The sequence below is a fragment of the Podarcis filfolensis genome, assembly GCF_964270895.1.
Source record: "Podarcis filfolensis genome assembly, chromosome: 2".
NCBI classification, from domain to species: Eukaryota; Metazoa; Chordata; class Lepidosauria; order Squamata; family Lacertidae; genus Podarcis; species Podarcis filfolensis.
The window spans coordinates 11,741,117-11,761,388 of record NC_139605.1 but is presented as its reverse complement, the minus strand read 5'-3'; the positions used below and the strand labels follow the sequence as shown (position 1 = coordinate 11,761,388).

Here is a 20,272-nt window from a genome sequence, read left to right as displayed (position 1 = left end):
TTGACTTCAATGGGTCTGTTCTGAGCAGGACTTAAAATACTACTCACTTTTGCCAGAATAAATAATGATAATGACAATGGGGCTGTGGAGGGGACTGAAGAGAGAATTCTGGAGGCTTTTATTGAACTGAAAGGGCTGCTTGGAGAGGGGTGTTGGGGAGATTTATTAAATCATTTCCTGATGTTGGTCTCCGCAACTTCAGCATGTATTCCAAGTCCTTTGGGCGAGTGAGACTCAGCCTTATCTGCCATGGCAGTGAGAAAACTGAAGAACCAGGGTCAATGGCCAAGGAGAGGGGACATTACAGGATCATTTCTGACATAGTCGCACTGCTCAAATGGGAAGAGGAAATGAAGGCAGGTCGTCTTTTTAATCTCTTCTGTGGAGCAAAGAGGAAATAAATGCCACATCCTTGTGCCTACTTTCTCCCCCCATCCCAATAAAATATATCCTTCTGGGAAAGCCTTTTTAAAAATGTTATTTTAAGAAATGATTATTCCCCCGAAGACCATTGGAGGGGCTGGAGATGGGACCAGTGGGTGGACAGGACTGGGAAGACGCTGGAGCTGGAGAGCAGCTTAGAAATCCCCCAGCCTCCATCCCATATTCTCAGGGGCTGCGGATGGGTGTTCAATTGTCCCGTGGGAATGCGCATCACAGGGGAGGGTTGGGCTCCGGCTGCGATGCTCCTTGGAGTCTGAACTTTTGTGTCTTGCAGCTGGAAAAGGGCGTGTGAGTTTGAGCGATTGGGTGGGAGGGTCTTGCAAGATTCAGATTCATTCACTGGTTTCCAACTAAAACTGAGACTGACATGAAGCTCATAAAAAAACTCGCTTCCCTCCACCTCTCATTGGAAAATGGCTCCTTAAATCGGCAGCCAGGATTTATCCCCTTTCTTTTTAATATATAAATTCCCATGCCCCAAAGACTCTGTGTCCCTGCTAACTCCCCCTCTCGTCAGGCAGCTGTGATCTCGAGCTATAGCACCTGAATTTCCTGGAAAGGGAACACGCCCATTTGCAGACGCAAAAGAGAGAAAACGAAACCAGCTCTCTCTTCCGGGCGAGGCAGCAGCCATGGCTGCTTCTGGGGGTCCCGTGCAGGATCTCTCCGAGGAAGCCACTTGCCCCATCTGCCTGTGGTATTTCAGGGATCCAGTGATCATCCCGGAGTGCGGGCACAACTTCTGCCGATCCTGCCTGATCCAGTGCTGGGGGGAATCCGAGGGAGAGGCTTCCTGCCCTCAGTGCAGGGAAATCATTCAGCACAGGAGCCTCATCTCCAATCGGCCGCTGGCAAATGTTGTGAAAAAACTTACAGTCGGGAAACCCCGTCTTCATGAGGAAAAGGAGGCCAAAGGAAAGGGGAAGATCTGCGAGAAGCACCAGGAGCCCCTGAAGCTCTTCTGCAAGGAGGACCAAAGCCCCATCTGTGTGGTGTGTGACAGATCCAAGGAGCACAAAAGCCACGAGGTGGTTCCTCTGGAGGAGGCGTCCCAGGAGTACAAGGTAAGAAATCTCTCTGGGTTTCCTTTGGGGATGGTGAGGGTGAAAGAGCTACAGAGAAGGGGGTCTTGCAAGAAAACGCTTTAATGTATTCTCCCCTCGGCAGCCAAAGACTCACTCGCCAGCAAGAGCTTTTGTGCAGCCTTCTAAAAACTAAACTTTGGAAACTCTCTTCAATAAACATTTCTTTTTTCCTTTTGGGGGATTACAATGCCCCCAATGTCCGCCTGCAGGAGAAACTCACCCCCAGTTCATCCTCTGGAAGCAGCTCCCTTAGGAAAGGGCTGGAGGGAGGAGCAATGGAGGTGGCAGGGATAGAATCACAGAATGGTGGAGTTGGAAGGGACCCTGAGGGCCATCTAGTCCAACCCCCTGCAATGCAGAAATTCTGCCCACAGCCATCCCTGGTTGGGCTCGAACCACCAACCTTCTGGTTAATAGCCAGACACACTGACCCACTGCACCACAGGCTCCCAGGATGAAGAAGGCAAAGACCACAAGGCAGGGAGCAAGCAGATGATTCAACTTTCCTGTTATTATGAATTCCAACAAGGAAAAAAGCAAGCAAACTTTGATTTTGATTTGTTTTCAGGATCAGATCAGCACCTGCCTAGACAACATGAAGAAGAAGAGAGAGAAAATTATGGTGTTTAAAGCAGACGCAGAAAAGGAAAGTCAAGACCTGCTTGTAAGCATCATTGTTACTTGAAAGTGAATAAGTGCTGTAGTCTTAAATCGAAATTTAGATAGATGGAGAGATACCGGTGCGGGGGGGGGGAATAATTTTTCTATATGCAAGTACAGCTGCTAGAATAGTGATTGCTGCTAGGTGGAAGTCACAAACTATACTCACAAAGGAAGAATGGATTTGTAAACTAAGTGAATATTTATTTTTGGCAAAATTATTTGCTTTAATAAGAAATCAGTCGAATCAAAATTAAATCAAAATCTGGGGAAATACAGAAAGAGGTTTCTTTTTAAACAGCCTTATCGCCCACAGACATTTGAAGGAGGGAGTGAGCTTGTGCTTATGAAACACTTTCCCTGCTGAATATTGGCGTAATCTCTCTAAAATGTCAGAAGTGGCCTTCCAAAGGAATTGGGATAAATGGCCTCTTCATCCTTCAAGAGCAGACTAGATGCCTGATCTTGGCCCACTGTTCTCTTATTTCGATCTCTTTGCTGCAGAAACAAACAGGTGCAGAGAGGGGAAAGATGGTGGCTGAGTTCAGGCGACTGCACCAGTTTCTGGAAGAACAGGAGAAACGTATTCTGGCCCAGATGGCAGAAGTAGAGAAGGAGATTGCAGCCAAAAGGGAGGAGCTCCTGGCCAGACTCTCCAGGGAACTCTCCTCTCTTGACAGCCTCATCCGGGAGATGGAGGAGAAGCTGCAGGAACCAGAGAGTGAACTCCTGCAGGTCAGGCCTCATCCTGATGTGAGAGGGTGGAGTGTGCTGCTTCAGACTATAGGCATTTCTTAGTCACATAAAAATGTTGCTGGCATGAAAACAGTACATGAAGGGTGAAAGGCGTCAGTCCAGGGGTCGCAGAAGGGCCCCTGCTAGATCAAACCACAGGCCCCTTCATTCTAGCATTGTGTTCTCGCATTGGCCAACCAGAGGTCTCTGAGAAGCCTAAAAACAGTAGTGCTCTCCAAACCTGTGATCCCCAGAAGCTGGTACTCGGCTGCTTAGCATTTAGACTGGAGAAATGGCTCCACTGACATCTTTCTTTCTTTCTTTCTTTCTTTCTTTCTTTCTTTCTTTCTTTCCCTCCAGGATATTGGAAGCTTCTTGCAGAGGTAAGTGATGGAAAGCCCCTGCCTTATTCTGATGCTAGAAAAGTTCTTTTGAGAGGAACTCACTCCCCAGTTCCTCCTTCCAGAGATAGCTTAGGACTCCATCGTCCATTTCACAAGATCACAGACAAAAATAGGGACACATTTTCATAGTCATTTGTAGCTATTGGTCTCATCTACAATCATAGGAAGGAAGCCATTCCTCCTTCCCCTCCATTACTTATTTCTCCCTTTTCCCTGATCGATTCATTTACTGTGGAATAATTACATAAAAGGGAGGACATCCCAAAGGGGCTTGTAAATATCTTCACTATAACTTACCCTTAAATATCCCGTGTATTTCTGGCTTCTGCAGGTTCTTCTTCAGACATAAGAATGTGAGAAAGGGCCCTGCTGGATCAGGCCATGGCCCATCAAGTCCAGCATCCTGTTTTCACAGTGACTAACCAAATGCCTGTGGGAAACCCGCAAGCAGGATCTGAGCCCCAGAGGACACTCCCCTCCTGTGGTTTCAGAGGCACCACTGCCTTTGACCCAGCTATCATGGCCAATAAGTGTTGAGAGCTTTGTTCTCCAAATGGCTTCAATATATTTTTTAAATCTTCCATGTTTAGAAAATACAGCTTTAATTTCTAATATTTCTCCCTACTTTAAATGTAACTACTGGGCTAAAAAGTATTAATAACTTTAGTCATTTGAAATGCTTCGCTAAAACTGATGCAGTTCTAGATCTCTTTCTAAGGACCTTGTATTGTTATTTTTCTTCTAAAGAATTCATCTGCATACATTCAGTCTTATCTTCATATATTCCCTTCCATGTACTATGGAAGCAGGTGTGTGTCGGTTTTCCTTCAACTTCTTAGATGCTTTCAAGATTCAGACGTCATCTTGATGCTCCCTTTTGCCATAGGAAGAACTCTGCTCCCAAGTCTTCATCATATTTCCATGGTGCCTTTATAATCAGAATGAGACACCTGCCGTGTCAGAAAGCTCCTTGCATTGGAAGGATGGTGGCTTGACTTTGTTCTTCTCCTCCCAGGTCTCAGGAGAAGGAGAACTTAGAGGATTCTCCTGTGGCTTTTCCTCCTGCTCTGAAGTGGAAGATTTGGGACTTCTGTGATATTAATCCCTTCCTGGAGGGAGTCATGAAGCAGTTCAGAGGTAATGAAGAAGGGCTGTAAGGATTCTATACTAGATGTTTCAAAGTGTTCATGAAAGTGTCCAGGTCATATGGTATATTAGCAATGGCAGGAAAATGAAAGGTTTATATATTTATCCTCTTTCAGTATCCAGATGCCACCCTTTCATATACACATGACTCACAACTTACGCTAATTTTACTCACACAGTCACAGCTTGATGGGGATCACGAATAAATCATAGAATCATAGAATCATAGAGTTGGAAGAGACCACAAGGGCCATCGAGTCCAACCCCCTGCCAAGCAGGAAACACCATCAGAGCACTCTAAATAGGAAGTGGGGAGGAAACAATTACTTGTTGGGATGTGGAAGCTCTCGTGAGAAATGGTGCTCTTAATGTTTGATTTTTTACTATGTTTCAATACAGTGGTACCTCGGGTTAAGTACTTAATTCGTTCCGGAGGTCCGTACTTAATCAGAAACTGTTCTTAACCTAAAGCACCACTTTAGCTAATGGGGTCTCCTGCTGCTGCCATGCCGCCGAAGCACGATTTCTGTTCTCATCCTGAAGCAAAGTTCTTAACCTGAAGCACTATTTCTGGGTTAGGGTTAGAGTCTGTAACTTGAAGCGTATGTAACCTGATGCATATGTAACCTGAGGTACCACTGTATATGCTGTGAGCCGCGCAGAGTGACTGGGCGGGGTATAATAATTATTATTATTATTACATCTCCTCAAGATTGTTGCTGATGGGGAGATCTTCTGGGGGTCCTGCTCCTCCTCTAAGGTCTGAGCAGGCCTGAATCTTGACATCGCCCCTGCCCTGGCTTATGCAGGGATAGGCAGCATGGTGGGTTTTAGACATTTTAAATGGCAACTCCCATAAGCTCCAGCTGGCATGGCCGATGCTTAGGGATGATGGGAACTGTAGTCCACAATACCTAAAGTTCACCACTCTGGCTTCCCCAGCTATAATTGCATGAGCTCATATTGTCATTACCAGATTAGTTACCAGGGTGATGGTGTGATGCTAAATCTCTGTTCCCTTTTCTTCACCAGACACTGTGGAATCTGGACTTGAGCTGCAAAAAGGTAAATTTCAGGGTCGAATAGTGGCACAATTTTATCCCCCCCCCCCAGTTAGCAGTTTCCACATCTGCCTTACAGGTTTTCTGTCACTTTCAGGAAGTGATAAATTAGGTTGGTAAAGGTAAAGGACCCTTGACAGTTAAGTCCAGTCGCAAATGACTTTGGGGTTGCGGCACTCATCTCACTTTACACGCCAAGGGAGCCGGTGTTTGTCCGCAGACAGTTTTTTCAGGTCATGTGGCCAGCATGACTAACCCACTTCTGGTGCAACGGAACACCGAAACCAGAGCAGCACGTGGAAACGCCGTTTACCTTCCCGCAGGAGCGGTACCTATTTACCGTATTTTTTGCTCTATAACTCACTTTTTCCCTCCTAAAAAGTAAGGGGAAATGTGTGTGCGTCTTATGGAGCGAATGCAGGCTGCGCAGCTATCCCAGAAGCCAGAACAGCAAGAGAGATTGCTGCTTTCACTGCGCAGCGATCCCTCTTGCTGTTCTGGCTTCTGAGATTCAGAATATTTTTTTTCTTGTTTTCCTCCTCCAAAAACTAGGTGCGTCTTGTGGTCTGGTGCGTCTTATAGAGCGAAAAATACGGTATCTACTTGCACTTTTTGGCGTGCTTTCAAACTGCTAGGTTGGCAGGAACTGGGACCGAGCAATGGGAGCTCACCCCGTCGTGGGGATTTGAACCGCCAACCTCCTGATCGGCAAGCCCAAGAGGTTCAGTGGTTTAGACCACAGCACCCCCCATGTCCCTTACTTAGGTTGTTACACTCTCCCAATTCACATTTTAAAAGGGCATCAGATGTCAATCAGCCAAAGGCCTGGTTAAAGAGGAATGTTTTTGCCTGGCACCTAAATGTGTATAACGAAGGCGCCGGGCCTTCATTAAAATGATCTTTTGAAGGATATCATTGGAGGAGAATGCATTTTTGTCCTATTTGAGTTTCATTACCAATATCAATGAGAAGAGCAGAGCTTCAACATTCCCAACAGGCAAGTCAACTGTCTGGCATCTGCAGAGAGAGGCAGCCTGCCTGACAACATCTGCTCATCAAAACAGAGCCCCCCTGATTCACTCTCGGAGCCCCAAGAAGGTCATTTCACACAGAGAGGGTCAAGGGAGACTAGTTGTTTTCATAAGCAGCAGAGCATAGAGACAGTTTTATGGGTGTCAGTGTTTTTCCTTTTTATAAACTGCCTGGAAAGATGGGGTAAAACATCCTTTAAATACACCCAACTTGCCATGAGAAGGGTGTGTTCTCTGCTGTGGCCTGCTGCCAGATTTACCTGCCATTTCAAGCACAGTGTGTCGTGAGGGAAAAGATTGAGCTGTGAATCAGGGAGTCCCTGCTTTGATGACGCCTTCTGCCATGAGCTTTGGGGGTGAGTAAAGAAGCCACTCTCAGCCTCAGTCCTCCCGTCTGAAAAACGGGCATAATAAAGTTGACCTTACTTAGAGGGCTGGTGTAAGGTTTCTGTGCACAGTGATTTCATTACCAGAAAATAGGAGGGTTCCTTTTGATGGCACGACTCCCCCAAAACCATACAGATGTTTCAGTAATTATTATTAAGAACTTGTGGAGCATCCTAGTCCTGAACACCATTAACTGAGTCCCTGTTCATTTCAGAGGGAATTACGTTACTGTCTAAAGCAAAGTCAGCTCCCCAGTTGATGTGGTTCCTCTTTTCTTTCCTCCTCTGCCACCACAGAAAACATAATTTTGGATCCAGACACAGCAAATCCCTGGCTCATCCTGTCTGAGGATCGAAAGAGTGTGAGAGAGGGAGAAGTGCGTCAAGGCCTGCCAGACAACCCTGAGAGATTTGACATACATAGCTATGTACTGGGATGTGAGGGTTTCACATCAGGCCGACATTTCTGGGACGTCGTTGTGGGGAGCAAGGGGGAATGGGCCGTGGGGGTGGCCAGAAAGTCTGTGAAGAGGAAGGGCAAGTTCTCTTTTGGTCCTAGTGAAGGGATCTGGGGTATGGGAAAGTGGGGCGGTAGGTACAAGTTCTGCTTCCCCCGTAAGGAGCCCGAGAGGATCCGAGTGGCCCTGAACTGTGAAGGGGGATGGGTGTCCTTTTACGATGCTGATACAGCAGCCCTTCTCCAGTCATACTCTGCAGCCTCCTTCTCAGGAGAAACCTTCCAGCCCTTGTTTTCTGTGTCTGCCAAAGGCCACTTAGCACTCTCTGAGGATAGAGACAGACAAGCAGATACATATCGCCACATCTTCAATCTAAGTTCTCTCTTATCTCAGAGGCAGACTAAAGGGGCAGCTGTATTGGCAAAAGAGTGATAGACTGACCCGAGTGTCCATCATGGTGCAACTCTTTTTTTCTCAGGCCACTTCTGTAAATGGTACCAATTGGTTGAGTCTCCTGTCAGTCCTGAAACCTGCCTGTTGTCTTTCCCTCATGGTCTCCCTTGGGAATCAGCTGCTTCAAAGGAGGGGCAAAGACACAGACTAATAATAAACACAAAATCAACCCTACCCTCATGCCTGTTCTGATGTAGTACTTTTTCCAGCCTCCCAAAAGCCAGTGAAGTCTGACTTACAGCTTTCTATGGAGAATACCCTTACCACTTCTGAATAAAATCAGAATTCTGAATAGGCATCGCTTAAAACCTCCTTCAGCCTCTGTCCTGTTTTCAGTTTCCCTTTCCCTCCCCCAAGACCTTCACTGGCTGTGGAGATGCAAGAACCAAAATCCCTTCTTCTTTGCTGTTGCTCAGGGAAGCTTATGTGGCATTTCAGTAAAATCTCTCTTTGGGCCAAAGTGGCCCAAAATTTGCACACAGCTTAGTTACACGATCCCTGCCTTGCATGCTTCGTCAAAACAAAAATATCAAGATGGCGCAAGGCTTCAAAGTAACACTCAGAAGGGGCCATGTGATATCTCACAAGAGCCTCCAGAGACCAGAAAGCAAGTCAGAGGGGGCTTAAACTCTTTTGGCCCTGGGTTTTCCTCCGCCTTCCTTACTGCCCTCTAGGAAGGTTGCAGAAGGCATTTCTGGGGGTCTTCCTGCCTTTATGTGATTTTGCCTTTGAATGCAGACCCCCAGAACATAACCCTCATGCAGGTTTCAGGCCTCATGTAACAAACAATGAGGAGCCACCGGCAGAAGCTCTGAGGAGAGAACAGAGACAATCTAGGGAATTTCGGGGGGGGGGTAGATTCCCATGTATACAATTATTTTCTCTTAGGTGCTTTGTAGTGAACAGGCAGATCTACACAGATCTCTCTGCAATGAGCAGGAACCAAGCAGTTATGGATCCATAAGGGTCTTTATGGGAGAAGGACTGTGAGAGAACTGCTTCCCAGGGGACCAGGCAGGTTCCAACTCAAGGAGCTGGTTTGCCTACCTCACATTATCCATTAAAACTTCCAGTCCTGACTCGCATTATTCCAGTCTCAGAAGAATAATTTAATTTTATTATTAATACCCCGCCCATCTGGCTTGGTTTCCCCAGCCGCTCTGGGCAGCTTACAGCACATATAAAAACACAGTAAAACATCAAACATTAAGAACTTCCCGATACAGGGCTGCCTTCAGATGTCTCCAGAACGCTGTGTATTTGTTTATCTGATATCTGATGGGAGGGCATTCCACAGGAACCTACAGTGAATTCATTCTCATCTCATGCATGCGCAGTAGACATTGTATTTCCCACGTCTAATGACCCAATGGCACATCAATGCAGCTCTCTCACACACCCACGCAAACACAGAGCACTTTGCCAGCTTTGATTAAAAGCTCACCTGCCCAACTCACAATTAATTCTAGGGGGAGCATTAAGATCTTGGGACTATTTGCGCCACCCTCCCAAGACATTGGTGTGGGCTGTCCCTTCTCTCTCTTTTTTTTTTAAAAATAAATTTTTATTAAATTTTCATAGTAACACAAACCACAAAGCAAATTAATACAAAAAAACAGAAAAGGAAAAAGAGAAGAAGAGAGAAAAAAAGGGGGGAAGGGAGGGGAAAAGGGGGAGAACAATAAACAAATAGACAATAATAACAAACTTAATTCTTCACAAATCCAACTTTTTAAACATCTTGATTGACTTCCTCAAATCCCTTCTGAGTTTCCTTGTAATTTAAAAGTAACAGCTTTCCAATATCATTATTAAACTAAAACAATTTCCAATTCTAGTCACTTTCCTTGACATTCTGAATCCCATTTATTTAATTATAACTTAATTTGTCCTAGGCCTATTTGTTTCTTTCAAGTAATTTCTAATTTTTTATATTACAATATTTGTTCAAATAGTCCTTGAATTTCCTCCAGTCCTCTTGAAACTCCTCTTCTTTCTGGTCACGGATTCTTCCAGTCAGGTCAGCTAGCTCCGAAAAGTCCATCATCTTCATCTGCCAATCTTCCACTGTTGGTAGTTCTTGTGTTTTCCAATTTTTAGCAAGTAATATTCGAGCGGCCGTTGTGGCATACAAAAATAATTTAACATCTTTCTTGGGCAATTCTAAACCTGTTATTCCAAGGAGAAAGGCCTCTGGTTTCTTAATAAATGTATATTTCAACATTTTTTTCAGTTCATTATAAATCTTCTCCCAGAAGTCTTTCACCTTGGGACAAGTCCACCACATATGGAAAAAAGTACCTTCTTTTTCTTTACATTTCCAACAAAGATTATCACTTTTGTGATAAATCTTTGCTAATTTCACAGGGGTCAAGTACCATCTTTACATCATCTTCATAATGTTTTCCTTTAACATCGTACATGCAGTGAACTTAACCCCTTTCCTCCATAGCCTCTCCTAGTCCTCCATCATTATATTATGTCCCACATCCCTTGCCCAATCAATCATAACCAGTTTAACTTGTTCATCCTTTGTATGCCACTCCAACAACAAACTGTACATTTTAGACATATTCTTATCATTAGTATCTAACAACTCCGTTTCCAATTTGGTTTTTTCTGTTGCAAAACCATTTCTCTTATCCATCTTATATAATTCGTTAATTTGATAATATTGCAACCAATTCACTTGTATCTTTAATTTGTTCAAATGGTTTTAATTTAAAACCTTCCTGATTCTCTAACAACAAATCTGAATACCTCAACCATTTGTTTTCCATATTTAACTTTTTTGGGGCCTGTGCTTCCATTGGTGAAATCCATTTTGGTGTTTTTCTTACTAAAAGATCTTTGTATCTAGTCCATACATTGTATAATGCTTTTCTAATTACATGATTCTTAAAACCCCTGTGGGCCTTTACCTTGTCATACCATAGATATGCATGCCATCCAAATCGATTATCCAATCCCTTCAAGTCTAACACATCATCATTCTCTAATTGAATCCAATCCTTGATCCAGCAGAATGCAGCAGCTTCAAAGTATATCTTCAAATCTGGCAGGGAAAAACCCCCTCTTTCTTTTATATCTGTAAGTAATTTATATTTAATTCTAGGTTTTTTCCCCTGCCAGATAAATTTAGACAATACCTTCTGCCATTCTTTAAAACATTTGACATTATCAATGATTGGTAAGACTTGAAATAAGAACAACATCTTCGGCAATACATTCATCTTAACCACCGATATTCGGCCCATCAATGAGAGTTTTAAATTTGACCATACCTCAAGATCTCTCTTGATTTCATTCCATAATTTTTCATAGTTATCTTTGTAAAGATTCAGATTCTTTACCGATAAATTCACACCCAAATATTTAACTTTTTTCACCGAAACAAGGCCTGTCCTTTCAAAAAGGTTTTTTCTTTCCTCATTATCTAAGTTTTTTTCTAAAACTTTGGTCTTGCTCTTGTTTAATTTAAATCCTGCTACCTGCCCAAACTCTTGAATCAGCTCCAGTGCTTTCACTGCACTGGTTTCTGGATCTTGTAAAGTTAAAACCAAATCATCAGCAAAGGCTTTTAATTTATATTGCTTGGATCCTACTGCAATGCCTTTAACCTCCTCCTCTTTCCTCAACATGTTTAACAAAACCTCCAGAACAGAAATAAATAGCAGAGGGAAAGCGGGCACCCTTGCCTGGTTCCTTTCTCAATTCTGATTTCCTCTGAGACCACATTATTAACTATGATTTTTGCTTTTTGTTCAAAATAGATCGCATTAATACCATTTAAAAATTGCTGGCCAAACTCAATTCTTTCTAGATTTTTCATCATAAATAACCAAGAAACATTATCAAAGGCCTTTTCAGCATCAATAAACATTAACATTACTTTACAATTTCTTTTCGCTTTCAACCTTTCTATTATATCAATTATATTTCTAATGTTATCTTTCATATGTCTCCCAGGCAGAAATCCTGCCTGGTCCTTATGTATATAATTTGATAGAACCTTTTTTAATCTATTGGCCAAAATGTTTGCGAAGATTTTATAATCCACATTAAGTAATGAGATTGGTCTATAATTTTTTACATCGGATCTATCTTGATCTGTTTTTGGAATCAGAGTGATAAATGCATCTTTCCAGGTTTCGGGAGCTTTGTCCCCTCTTAGAATCTTATTACACACATCTGCCAACGGTTGAATTAGCCAATCTTTCAATATTTTATAATATTTTGCAGAAAGACCATCTGGTCCTGGAGCTTTGCCTGCCTGCATCTTATTTATTGCCATCTCAACCTCCTGTCTTGTAATCATGCCATTTAGTAGGAACCTTTTATCCTCTGGAATTTTCTGCATTTCATTCGCCACAAGAAATTGCTCAATTTTATCCTTATCTTCTTTACCTTTTTTATACAGCTGTTTAAAGTATTTCTGAAAACATTTTCTTATATCTGCAGGGTTTTCCATCAGATACAATGTTTGTAATAGTACTTTGCTTCTGTCTCTTTTTTAATTGCCAAGCCAACAATTTCCCACATTTATTTGCAGATTCAAAATTTCTCTGTTTCATCATTTTAATTTTCCATTCTATTTCCTGGTTAATAATTTGAGAAAATTGAATCTGCAATGCTTTAATTTCTTTTGGTATCTGTTGACTCTTTGGCATTAATCTTAAACTTTTCTCTTTGTCTTTTATTGGAGACAGAATTTTCTCTTTTTTCTCATTCTGTATCTTTTTCCTTATCGGGTTCTGTTGTATGAGGAAACCTCTCATTACGGCCTTACTTGCATCCCAAATGACTCTTGTTTCAACCTCTGTGTTCATATTTAGTTCAAAATAATCTTTTAGAGTCTTTTGGGCCTTACTAATCATCTGTTCATTCCTCAACAACTCATCATTCATCCTCCATCTAAAGGAACCCTGCAGGTATAATTTCATCTCCAAAACCACTGCATTATGATCTGAGCAAGTCTTAGGGCAAATTTCTGTTTTAGTAACCTTAGGAACCAAATCTCTGGATACCCATAAATAGTCATTTCGTGAGAAAGATTGATTTGAATTTGAGAAAAAAGTGAAATCTTTCTCCATTGGATTTCGTAGCCTCCATATGTCCGACAAATCGTATTTATCAGTCATATCAAAGAAAATCTTTGGTAGTCTGCCGGAACTTGGATTTTTCTGTCCCTGTGTTTTATCCATTAATGTTGATGCTACTCCATTCAGGTCTCCCATTAAAATCAATTTGTAATCCATATAATCCATGAGTTTTAAGTCCAGATCCTTAAAGAATTCCACTTTGCCATCATTAGGTGCATAAATTTCCAGCAAAAGAAATTTATCACCTTGTGCCGTAATTTCAACTGCAATGTACCTCCCTTCCTCATCTTTAAACAACAATTTGGGGTTCCATTTTTCTTTAACGTAGAAAACCACGCCTCTTTTTTTCACTTTGTCGGATGAAATAAATTCCTGCCCAAGTTTCTTATTTTGGAGAATTTTCCTATGAAGTCTTATAGCATGTATATCCAAATTCTGTCTTGCCAGTACGTGATAAACTTGGTTCCTCTTAAAACGTGAATTTAGACCATTCACATTCCAAGAGTAGATTTTCAAAGACATTCTGATTTGTTAGGGGCCCACTGCCCCTGCCCCTGATGAGGGAGAACTTTCCAATCCAACCTCTTTTGCGTTTTTCTCCAAAAATCTTTCTTTCTCTCCGACAGTTGTTTTCTTTGTTTCCTTCCTTGAAATTTAAAAGATAGTCCTTCCGGGAACTCCCACCTGAAGAAAATGTTCTTTCTTCTTAGGGCACTGGCCAAATCTGTATAATTATTTCTCAGGGCCAAAAAGTATGTCGGAATATCTTTAAAAAGAATTATTCCCTTCTCCTCTATCTTTAAACTTTTTTTATAATGGTGGCCTAAAATAATGTCTCTCTGCTCTTTAGTTTTAAAAATCACCATACAATCATGTGTGATCTTAGTATCTTTTTTAGGTCCAAATCTGTAGACCTTGTCTATCCAGGAATTTAATTCTTCTTTTGAGAGGCCCCAGTATGCTGCAAATTCTTCAATTAACCAATCCTTCAAATTATCCCACTCTTTCTGGGGTACGCCCCTCAATCTCAGATTACATTCCTTCTGTTTTAGCTGCAGAGATGCAATTGAAATTTGAGATTGTCGCTGATTTGCCTCTAAGTCAGGAATTCTCACAGTTTCCAAATGCGCCAGTCTTGACTCATGGGCTGTCCCTTCTCTCTGTCCCCTTCCCGCAATGGAACTTGTTCCCAAATAAATAAGGTTAGAGCCACAGCCTTAAAGGAAATTCAGGTACTTCAAGCTGCTTCACAGAGGTCTGTCCCTCACTGGACGATGGCAGCGTCTCATGGAGGCTTGTGATGAATCAGTCGCTACAAGAGCCACTTGCACACCACCCCTGACTGTGGTGGAGTCAGTTTGCGTGTTAAGCTGCCAGACATCGAGCGCTGAGGAAGCATGCGATGAACACACGTGTGTGCAAACAGCCCTCGAGACAACGACCGAAGCTCAAGGTAGAAATTCCTTTGATCTGACATCCAGATTTCATTTATTGGTTGCTCAGGAGGAAAGATTCACTGCCAAGACAGCATAGAGGCTGTCATTTGATACAACAGCTCGTTCCCGGATTCTGTATATGCAAATGCATATACAGTGGAACCTCGAGTTACCTACCGTCCTCCTTGCAAATGCTTCAGGTAACAAGCTCCACTGACCCGGAAGTAGTTGCTCCTGGAGCAAACTATGCCCCGGGGTGCAAGGAGGCCCCATTACCGAAAGCACGGCCTCAGGTTAAGAACGGTTTCAGGTTTAGAATGGATCTCCGGAATGAATTAAGTTCATAACCGGAGGTACCACTGTATTATATCTACCCAGGTTTTGAACCTTCTTTCATATGATGGTTCATGTGGTCAACTAAATCTGTTCTGACTAGACAACTGGGGGCGTCTTACCCATACACACTAGTGGCACGGGGCGCCAAGGCACCAAGTTCTGGAGGGCACCAGGCGAGAGTCTGGGGAACACCAAACGAGCGCGCTGAGTGAGCGAGGTTGAGTGCGCCATTCCTGCCGAGCGTTGACTCCATTTTTACCCTTTTAGCTTGCAGGCACCGAATTCTGCAGGGCGCCAGAAGGCTAAAATGGGAAAAACCGAGCTGACACTCAGCGGGAGAGGCACACACGCCTTCACTCGGCGCAGGCCAGCTCGCTTGGTGTGCTCGCTCACCCAACAGGTTGAGGCGCATCAGCTCACCGCCCTTGCCCGCCTCTGCCATGCTGCGCCGAAGCAGCACCCACCCAGAGCCTCCGCCCGCCATGGGGCAGGAAGCAGCCAGCTGAACCCGGAGGTCCGCCTCTTCCCTGCCGGAGGAGCCGCCCTCCAGCTGCTGAGGCTTCCTCCGCTTCTGCTGGTGTTCCCTCCCTAAATAAAGGGTCGACAAATCTGGGAAACGGGGTGGGGCGGGTGCACCGGAGGGATCTTTGCACCACACTTCGGATACGCTTAAAACGGCCCTGTAAAAAGGTAAAGGTAAAGGGACCCCTGACCATTAGGTCCAGTTGTGGCCGACTCTGGGGTTGCGGCGCTCATCTCACTTTATCGGCCGAGGGAGCCGGCATACAGCTTCCGGGTCATGTGGCCAGCATGACAAAGCCACTTCTGGCGAACCAGAGCAGCGCACGGAAACACCGTTTACCTTCCCGCCAACCTTCTGATCGGCAAGCCCTAGGCTCTGGTTTAACCCACAGCGCCACCCGCGTCCCCCGAAAAAAACGTATCCCCCAAAAAACGGCCCTGTAGACAACCCCAATTGCTTTGTCCCCACACTCACTTATTTCGCCCCCTTCCATAGACTAGAACCTCCAGCCAATCAGAATCTATTATTTCTCAGACCTTTCAAAATGATGCAGGCTCTGCCCAAAAATATAAAAAGCATTTGCCTCTCTTTCTCTTCCCATCAGTTAAAGGCGGGTGTGGGACATTATATCATTGGTGTTAGATCAAGGACTGCATGTTTAGCATGCAAACTATTAACCTATGAGTAGGGCACACTTTGGGACGCGGGTGGCGCTGTAGGTTAAACCACAGAGTCTAGGATTTGCCAATCAGAAGGTCGGCGGTTCGAATCCCCACGACGGCCAATAAAGCAAGATGAGCGCCACAACCCCAGAGTCGTCCACGACTGGACCTAATGGTCAGGGGTCCCTTTACCTTTACCTTAGGGCACACTTTTTAAGTAATAAAATAATAATAATACCCCAACCATCCGCTGGGTTTCCTCATCCACTCTGGGTGACTTACAGCACATCTAAAACATAATAAAAACATCAAGCATTACAAACCTCCCAAAACAGGAGGTTTTTCCTATGGAAAGGCACCAAAATTAGGAGAGTTACAGCATTTGGCACATACAAGAACTTTAGCTCACAGCCTACGAGGGAGAGAATCGTATTCCTGTCCACTTTTGCCACATTTTCTATAACTCTAATTGTACCTCCCCACCACTCACCTTTTTCCAAAGAGTGCCTGAGTTTGTTTTTCCAGGCATCGGCCCATTTGTCAGCCTCGGTCTCTGGAATCCCCTCCCTCATGTCACCCTCGAGCCCTTCTGCACACGGCAAAATTAATCGGAATCCCACAAAATCCAGTGTTAAGAGAAGTCCTTCCTTTGCCCTGCCCTGACTCTCCTTCCTTTCAGCTTCACTGGGTCTTCATAGCAGATTAAAAAGGACCCAGTCATTTTTTGATTATGAAGGAAACAATTTTCTCATATTGCTAAAAATGCCGTGCAATCTCAGTCTTCTCCTGGCGGGGGCAGTGTTTTTTTACATTATCAGTGAGGCTGGTGATTTTGTCCAAAATCACTAAAAATAGGCACGGTGATGGAGGGTTGGGCTGCTTCTCCTCTTTGCGTCGAGGCTAAGAGCTGGAAATGGAGCAATTTGTGGGTGCAATGGAGTTAGGTTTTCAAAGTAGTCTGAGGCTCATGTGAAGTTAGGGGAAAACAACCTCACTTCTCTCCAGCTCTCACTGGAAATGGTTCCTTAAACGAGCAGCCGCCAAGAGCATTCCTTTTTAAATAAAGAAATTACTGTATTTTTCGCTCTATAAGACGCACCAGACCACAAGACGCACCTAGTTTTTGGAGGAGGAAAACAAACAAAAAACACCATTCTGAATCCCAGCAGCCAGAACAGCAAGAGGGATCGCTGCGCAGTGAAAGCAGCGATTCCTCTTGCTGTTCTGGCTTCTGGGATAGCTGTGCAGCCTGCATTCGCTCCATAAGACACACACACATTTCCCCTTACTTTTTAGGAGGGAAAAAGTGAGTCTTACAGAGCAAAAAATACTTTCCTGCTCTCACTGGAAATGGTTCCTTAAACGAGCAGCTGCCAAGAGCATTCCTTTTAAAATAAAGGAATTAATTTCCTCTACACGAAAGAGGCTCTCTGCTCCAGCTCACTCCACAGCTCCATATCAGCAGAGATCTAAATGCATTGAGTCTGAATTTCCTGGAAAGGAAACACACCCATTTGCAGAAGGAAAAGTGAAAACGAAACCAACTCTCTCTCCCTGGGGCGGTGGCCATGGCTGCTTCTGGGAGTCCTGTCGTGGATCTCTGCGAGGAAGCCACTTGCTCCATCTGCCTGGAGTATTTCCAAGCTCCAGTGATCATCCCGGAGTGCGGGCACAACTTCTGCCGATCCTGCCTGACCCAGTATTGGGGGAAATCTGAGGGAGAGGCTTCCTGCCCTCAGTGCAGGGAAAGGGTGGAGCAAGGCAGCGTCAGGCGAAACCTGCAGCTAGCAAATGTTGTGGAAATAACTAAGAAATTCAGCCTTCTGGGCAGAAAAGAGGAGGCAGAAGGAAAGGGGAGAGTTTGTGAGAAGCACCAGGAGCCCCTGAAGCTGTTCTGCAAGCAGGATGAAGCCCCCATCTGCCTGGTTTGTGACAGAGCCAAGGAGCACAAAAGCCACGAGGCAGTTCCTATAGAGGAGGCGTCCCTGGAGTACAAGGTAGGAAAACACTCTGGATCAGTGGCGGAGCGTTCCTTGCTGTGCCGCACGCCATGGGGACAAATGCCAGTGGAGCGACCCCTAGTAACTGGGGCTAAGAGGGGGGCATTGCACCACCTGCTCAGCCATGCAGTGGGGAGCTCGGCCAGCCAACGTGGCTGATGCTGCCTTGCTTTGAGGGGTGCAAGTCTCATGGTACACTGCAAGCCCAGCACCGCTTTCTGAGATTTGCAAAAGCTGTGTGTGGCTGGCAGGGTGCCAGACTGTTAGTCCTTCAGATGGAAGACGTTGTGCAAAGGACGCAACAGCTCACAACAGGCGCCTCCCAGGCTGGCCCATGCTACGCCTCTGCTCTGGATTTGCTTGGGGGATGGAATAGCTGTAGGCAAGCCAGGCCTGCAAGATCACAGAATCTTAAGAGTTGGAAGGGACCCAAGGGTCATCTAGTCCAACCCCCTGCAAGGCAGGAATGATGCCAAGATACTCTTGAAATAATGTATTCTCCCCACTCCCTCTAGCAGGAGCGTTTGTGCAGCCTTGTGAAGGTTCTGAAAACACTAGTTAATAAACATTCCATCATCTTTCAAGGGGTCAATTTCCCTCTATGTCCCCCTGCAGCATATTGGAGTCACTCCCCACAGTTCTTCCTCTGGAAGCAGCTCCCAGTGAAAGCTCCTAGAACTGGAAGGTGGGGCAAGGCAGGTGGCAGGAATGAAGGGGAACCTCCGGAAGGACCCGGGAATGTGGGGCAGGGAGCAAGCGTATTATTCAGTTGCCTGATATTACTAAAACGCTTGAAAAAGCAACCCAGCTGGGATTTTGTTTTCTTTTCAGGATCAGATCAGCAGATGCCTAGACAACGTGAGGAAGGAGAGAAAGAAAATTCTGATGTTTAAAGCAGATGCAGAAAAGGAAAGCCAAGACCTGCTTGTAAGCATCACTGTTACTTGAAAGTGAAAAAGTGCTGTAGTCTTAAATCTCTCTAAAATGTCAGACATGCCCTTCCAAGTGAATTCTGATATCTGGCCTCTTCATCCTGCAACATTATGCCTGATACTGGCCTGCTGTTCTCTTCCTTTTTCTGTTTTTGCTGCTGCAGAAGCAAATGGAAGCAGAGAAGGGGAAGTTGGTGGCTGAGATCAGGCGACTGCACCAGTTTCTGAAAGAACAAGAGAAGCTTCTTCTGGCCCAGATGGCAGAAGTGGAGAAGGAGATTGCAAAGAAAAGGGAGGAGCACCTGGCCAGACTCTCCAGGGAACTCTCCGCTTTTGATAGTGCCATCCGGGAGATGGAGAAGAAGCTTCAGGAACCAGCGAGTGAACTCCTGCAGGTGAGGCCTCATCCTGATGTGAGAGGGTGGAGTGTGCTGCTTCAGACTGCAAGCATTTCTTAGCCCTTCCCCACATAAAAATACTGTTGTAGGAGAAACAAGCAGTACATAGGAGCCCACTCTGAGGGGCTGAGATCCCTTGGACACCCCAATAAAATATTTGAGGGGGCCAGCCCCCCAATAATGGACATTTCTGTTGAAATGGGGTGTGTGTACTGCATATTGTGATTGATTATGTGGGGCGTAGCTTACCTGCCCACCCCCCAATATTTTCTTCAAGTTGTCACTAGATCAAACCACAGGCCCTTTCCGTCCTGCATCCTGTTCTCGCATTGGCCAACCAAAGGTCTCTGGGAAGCCCACAAGCCAAGAGGGCTTCAATTAACCTTTACTCAGAGTAGACAATTGAAATTAATGGGGATGACTATCTTAGGTTCATTAATTTCAGTGTGCCTGAGAAAAAGCGAGTTGAATGCAACCGATACTGCCTCCAACACAGGCTTTCCAAATTGGCACTGCATCACCTTTTCATTCAGATGCTGTCTTGGGTCCTGCTAGAGAGGGGGTGACCTATTATTATTATTATTATTATTATTATTATTATTATTATTATTATCATCATTATTATTAAAGTAAGTTTGTGTACCATCCTATACCCACAAGTCTCAGGGTGGTTCATAGGATATGATTGAGTGTGGGATGTACATAGCAGTGAACCGACTGGTCGCAGGTGAACACGGAGCCAGCATGCACTGCAGGGCAAAATGGCAAATCAGGGAGGTGGGATTGAATCTCTCCGGTGTTTGGGTGACTTGGTCAAAAGAGAAGAAAGGGACCTTTTCTTCGTCATCACTGGAGTAGCTGACTTTTGCTATCTGATGGTTATTCCAAATTACATGGCACTGCATATTTTCTTGAGGGCCTTTTGTCCTCGGCTAACATCTCTCTAGGGATGCGGATGGCGCTGTGGGTTAAACCACAGAGCCTAGGATTTGCCGATCAGAAGGTTGGCGGTTCGAATCC

The 20,272-nt window shown here is 44.7% G+C and overlaps 1 protein-coding gene across 3 annotated transcripts in view; it reads left to right on the top strand.

Moving 5' to 3' along the window:
- The first annotated feature begins 610 nt into the window (after nt 1–610).
- Nucleotides 611–20,272, top strand: part of LOC310756848 (zinc finger protein RFP-like) — a 26,230-nt gene continuing 6,568 nt past the window's right edge. Inside the window, exons 1-7 of one of the 3 annotated variants that reach the window (XM_083601701.1) lie at nt 829–1,508; nt 2,098–2,193; nt 2,694–2,924; nt 3,285–3,307; nt 4,344–4,465; nt 5,507–5,539; nt 7,250–8,175. In XM_083601701.1, the coding sequence (XP_083457827.1) occupies nt 1,077–1,508; nt 2,098–2,193; nt 2,694–2,924; nt 3,285–3,307; nt 4,344–4,465; nt 5,507–5,539; nt 7,250–7,842 (1,530 nt within the window). In that variant the 5' untranslated portion in view covers nt 829–1,076 and the 3' untranslated portion in view covers nt 7,843–8,175. Of the gene's footprint in view, nt 1,509–2,097; nt 2,194–2,693; nt 2,925–3,284; nt 3,308–4,343; nt 4,466–5,506; nt 5,540–7,249; nt 8,176–17,251; nt 17,920–18,753; nt 18,850–19,018; nt 19,250–20,272 lie in introns of those variants that run through there. The other 2 variants (XM_083601702.1, XM_083601703.1) reach the window with 2 other exon arrangements.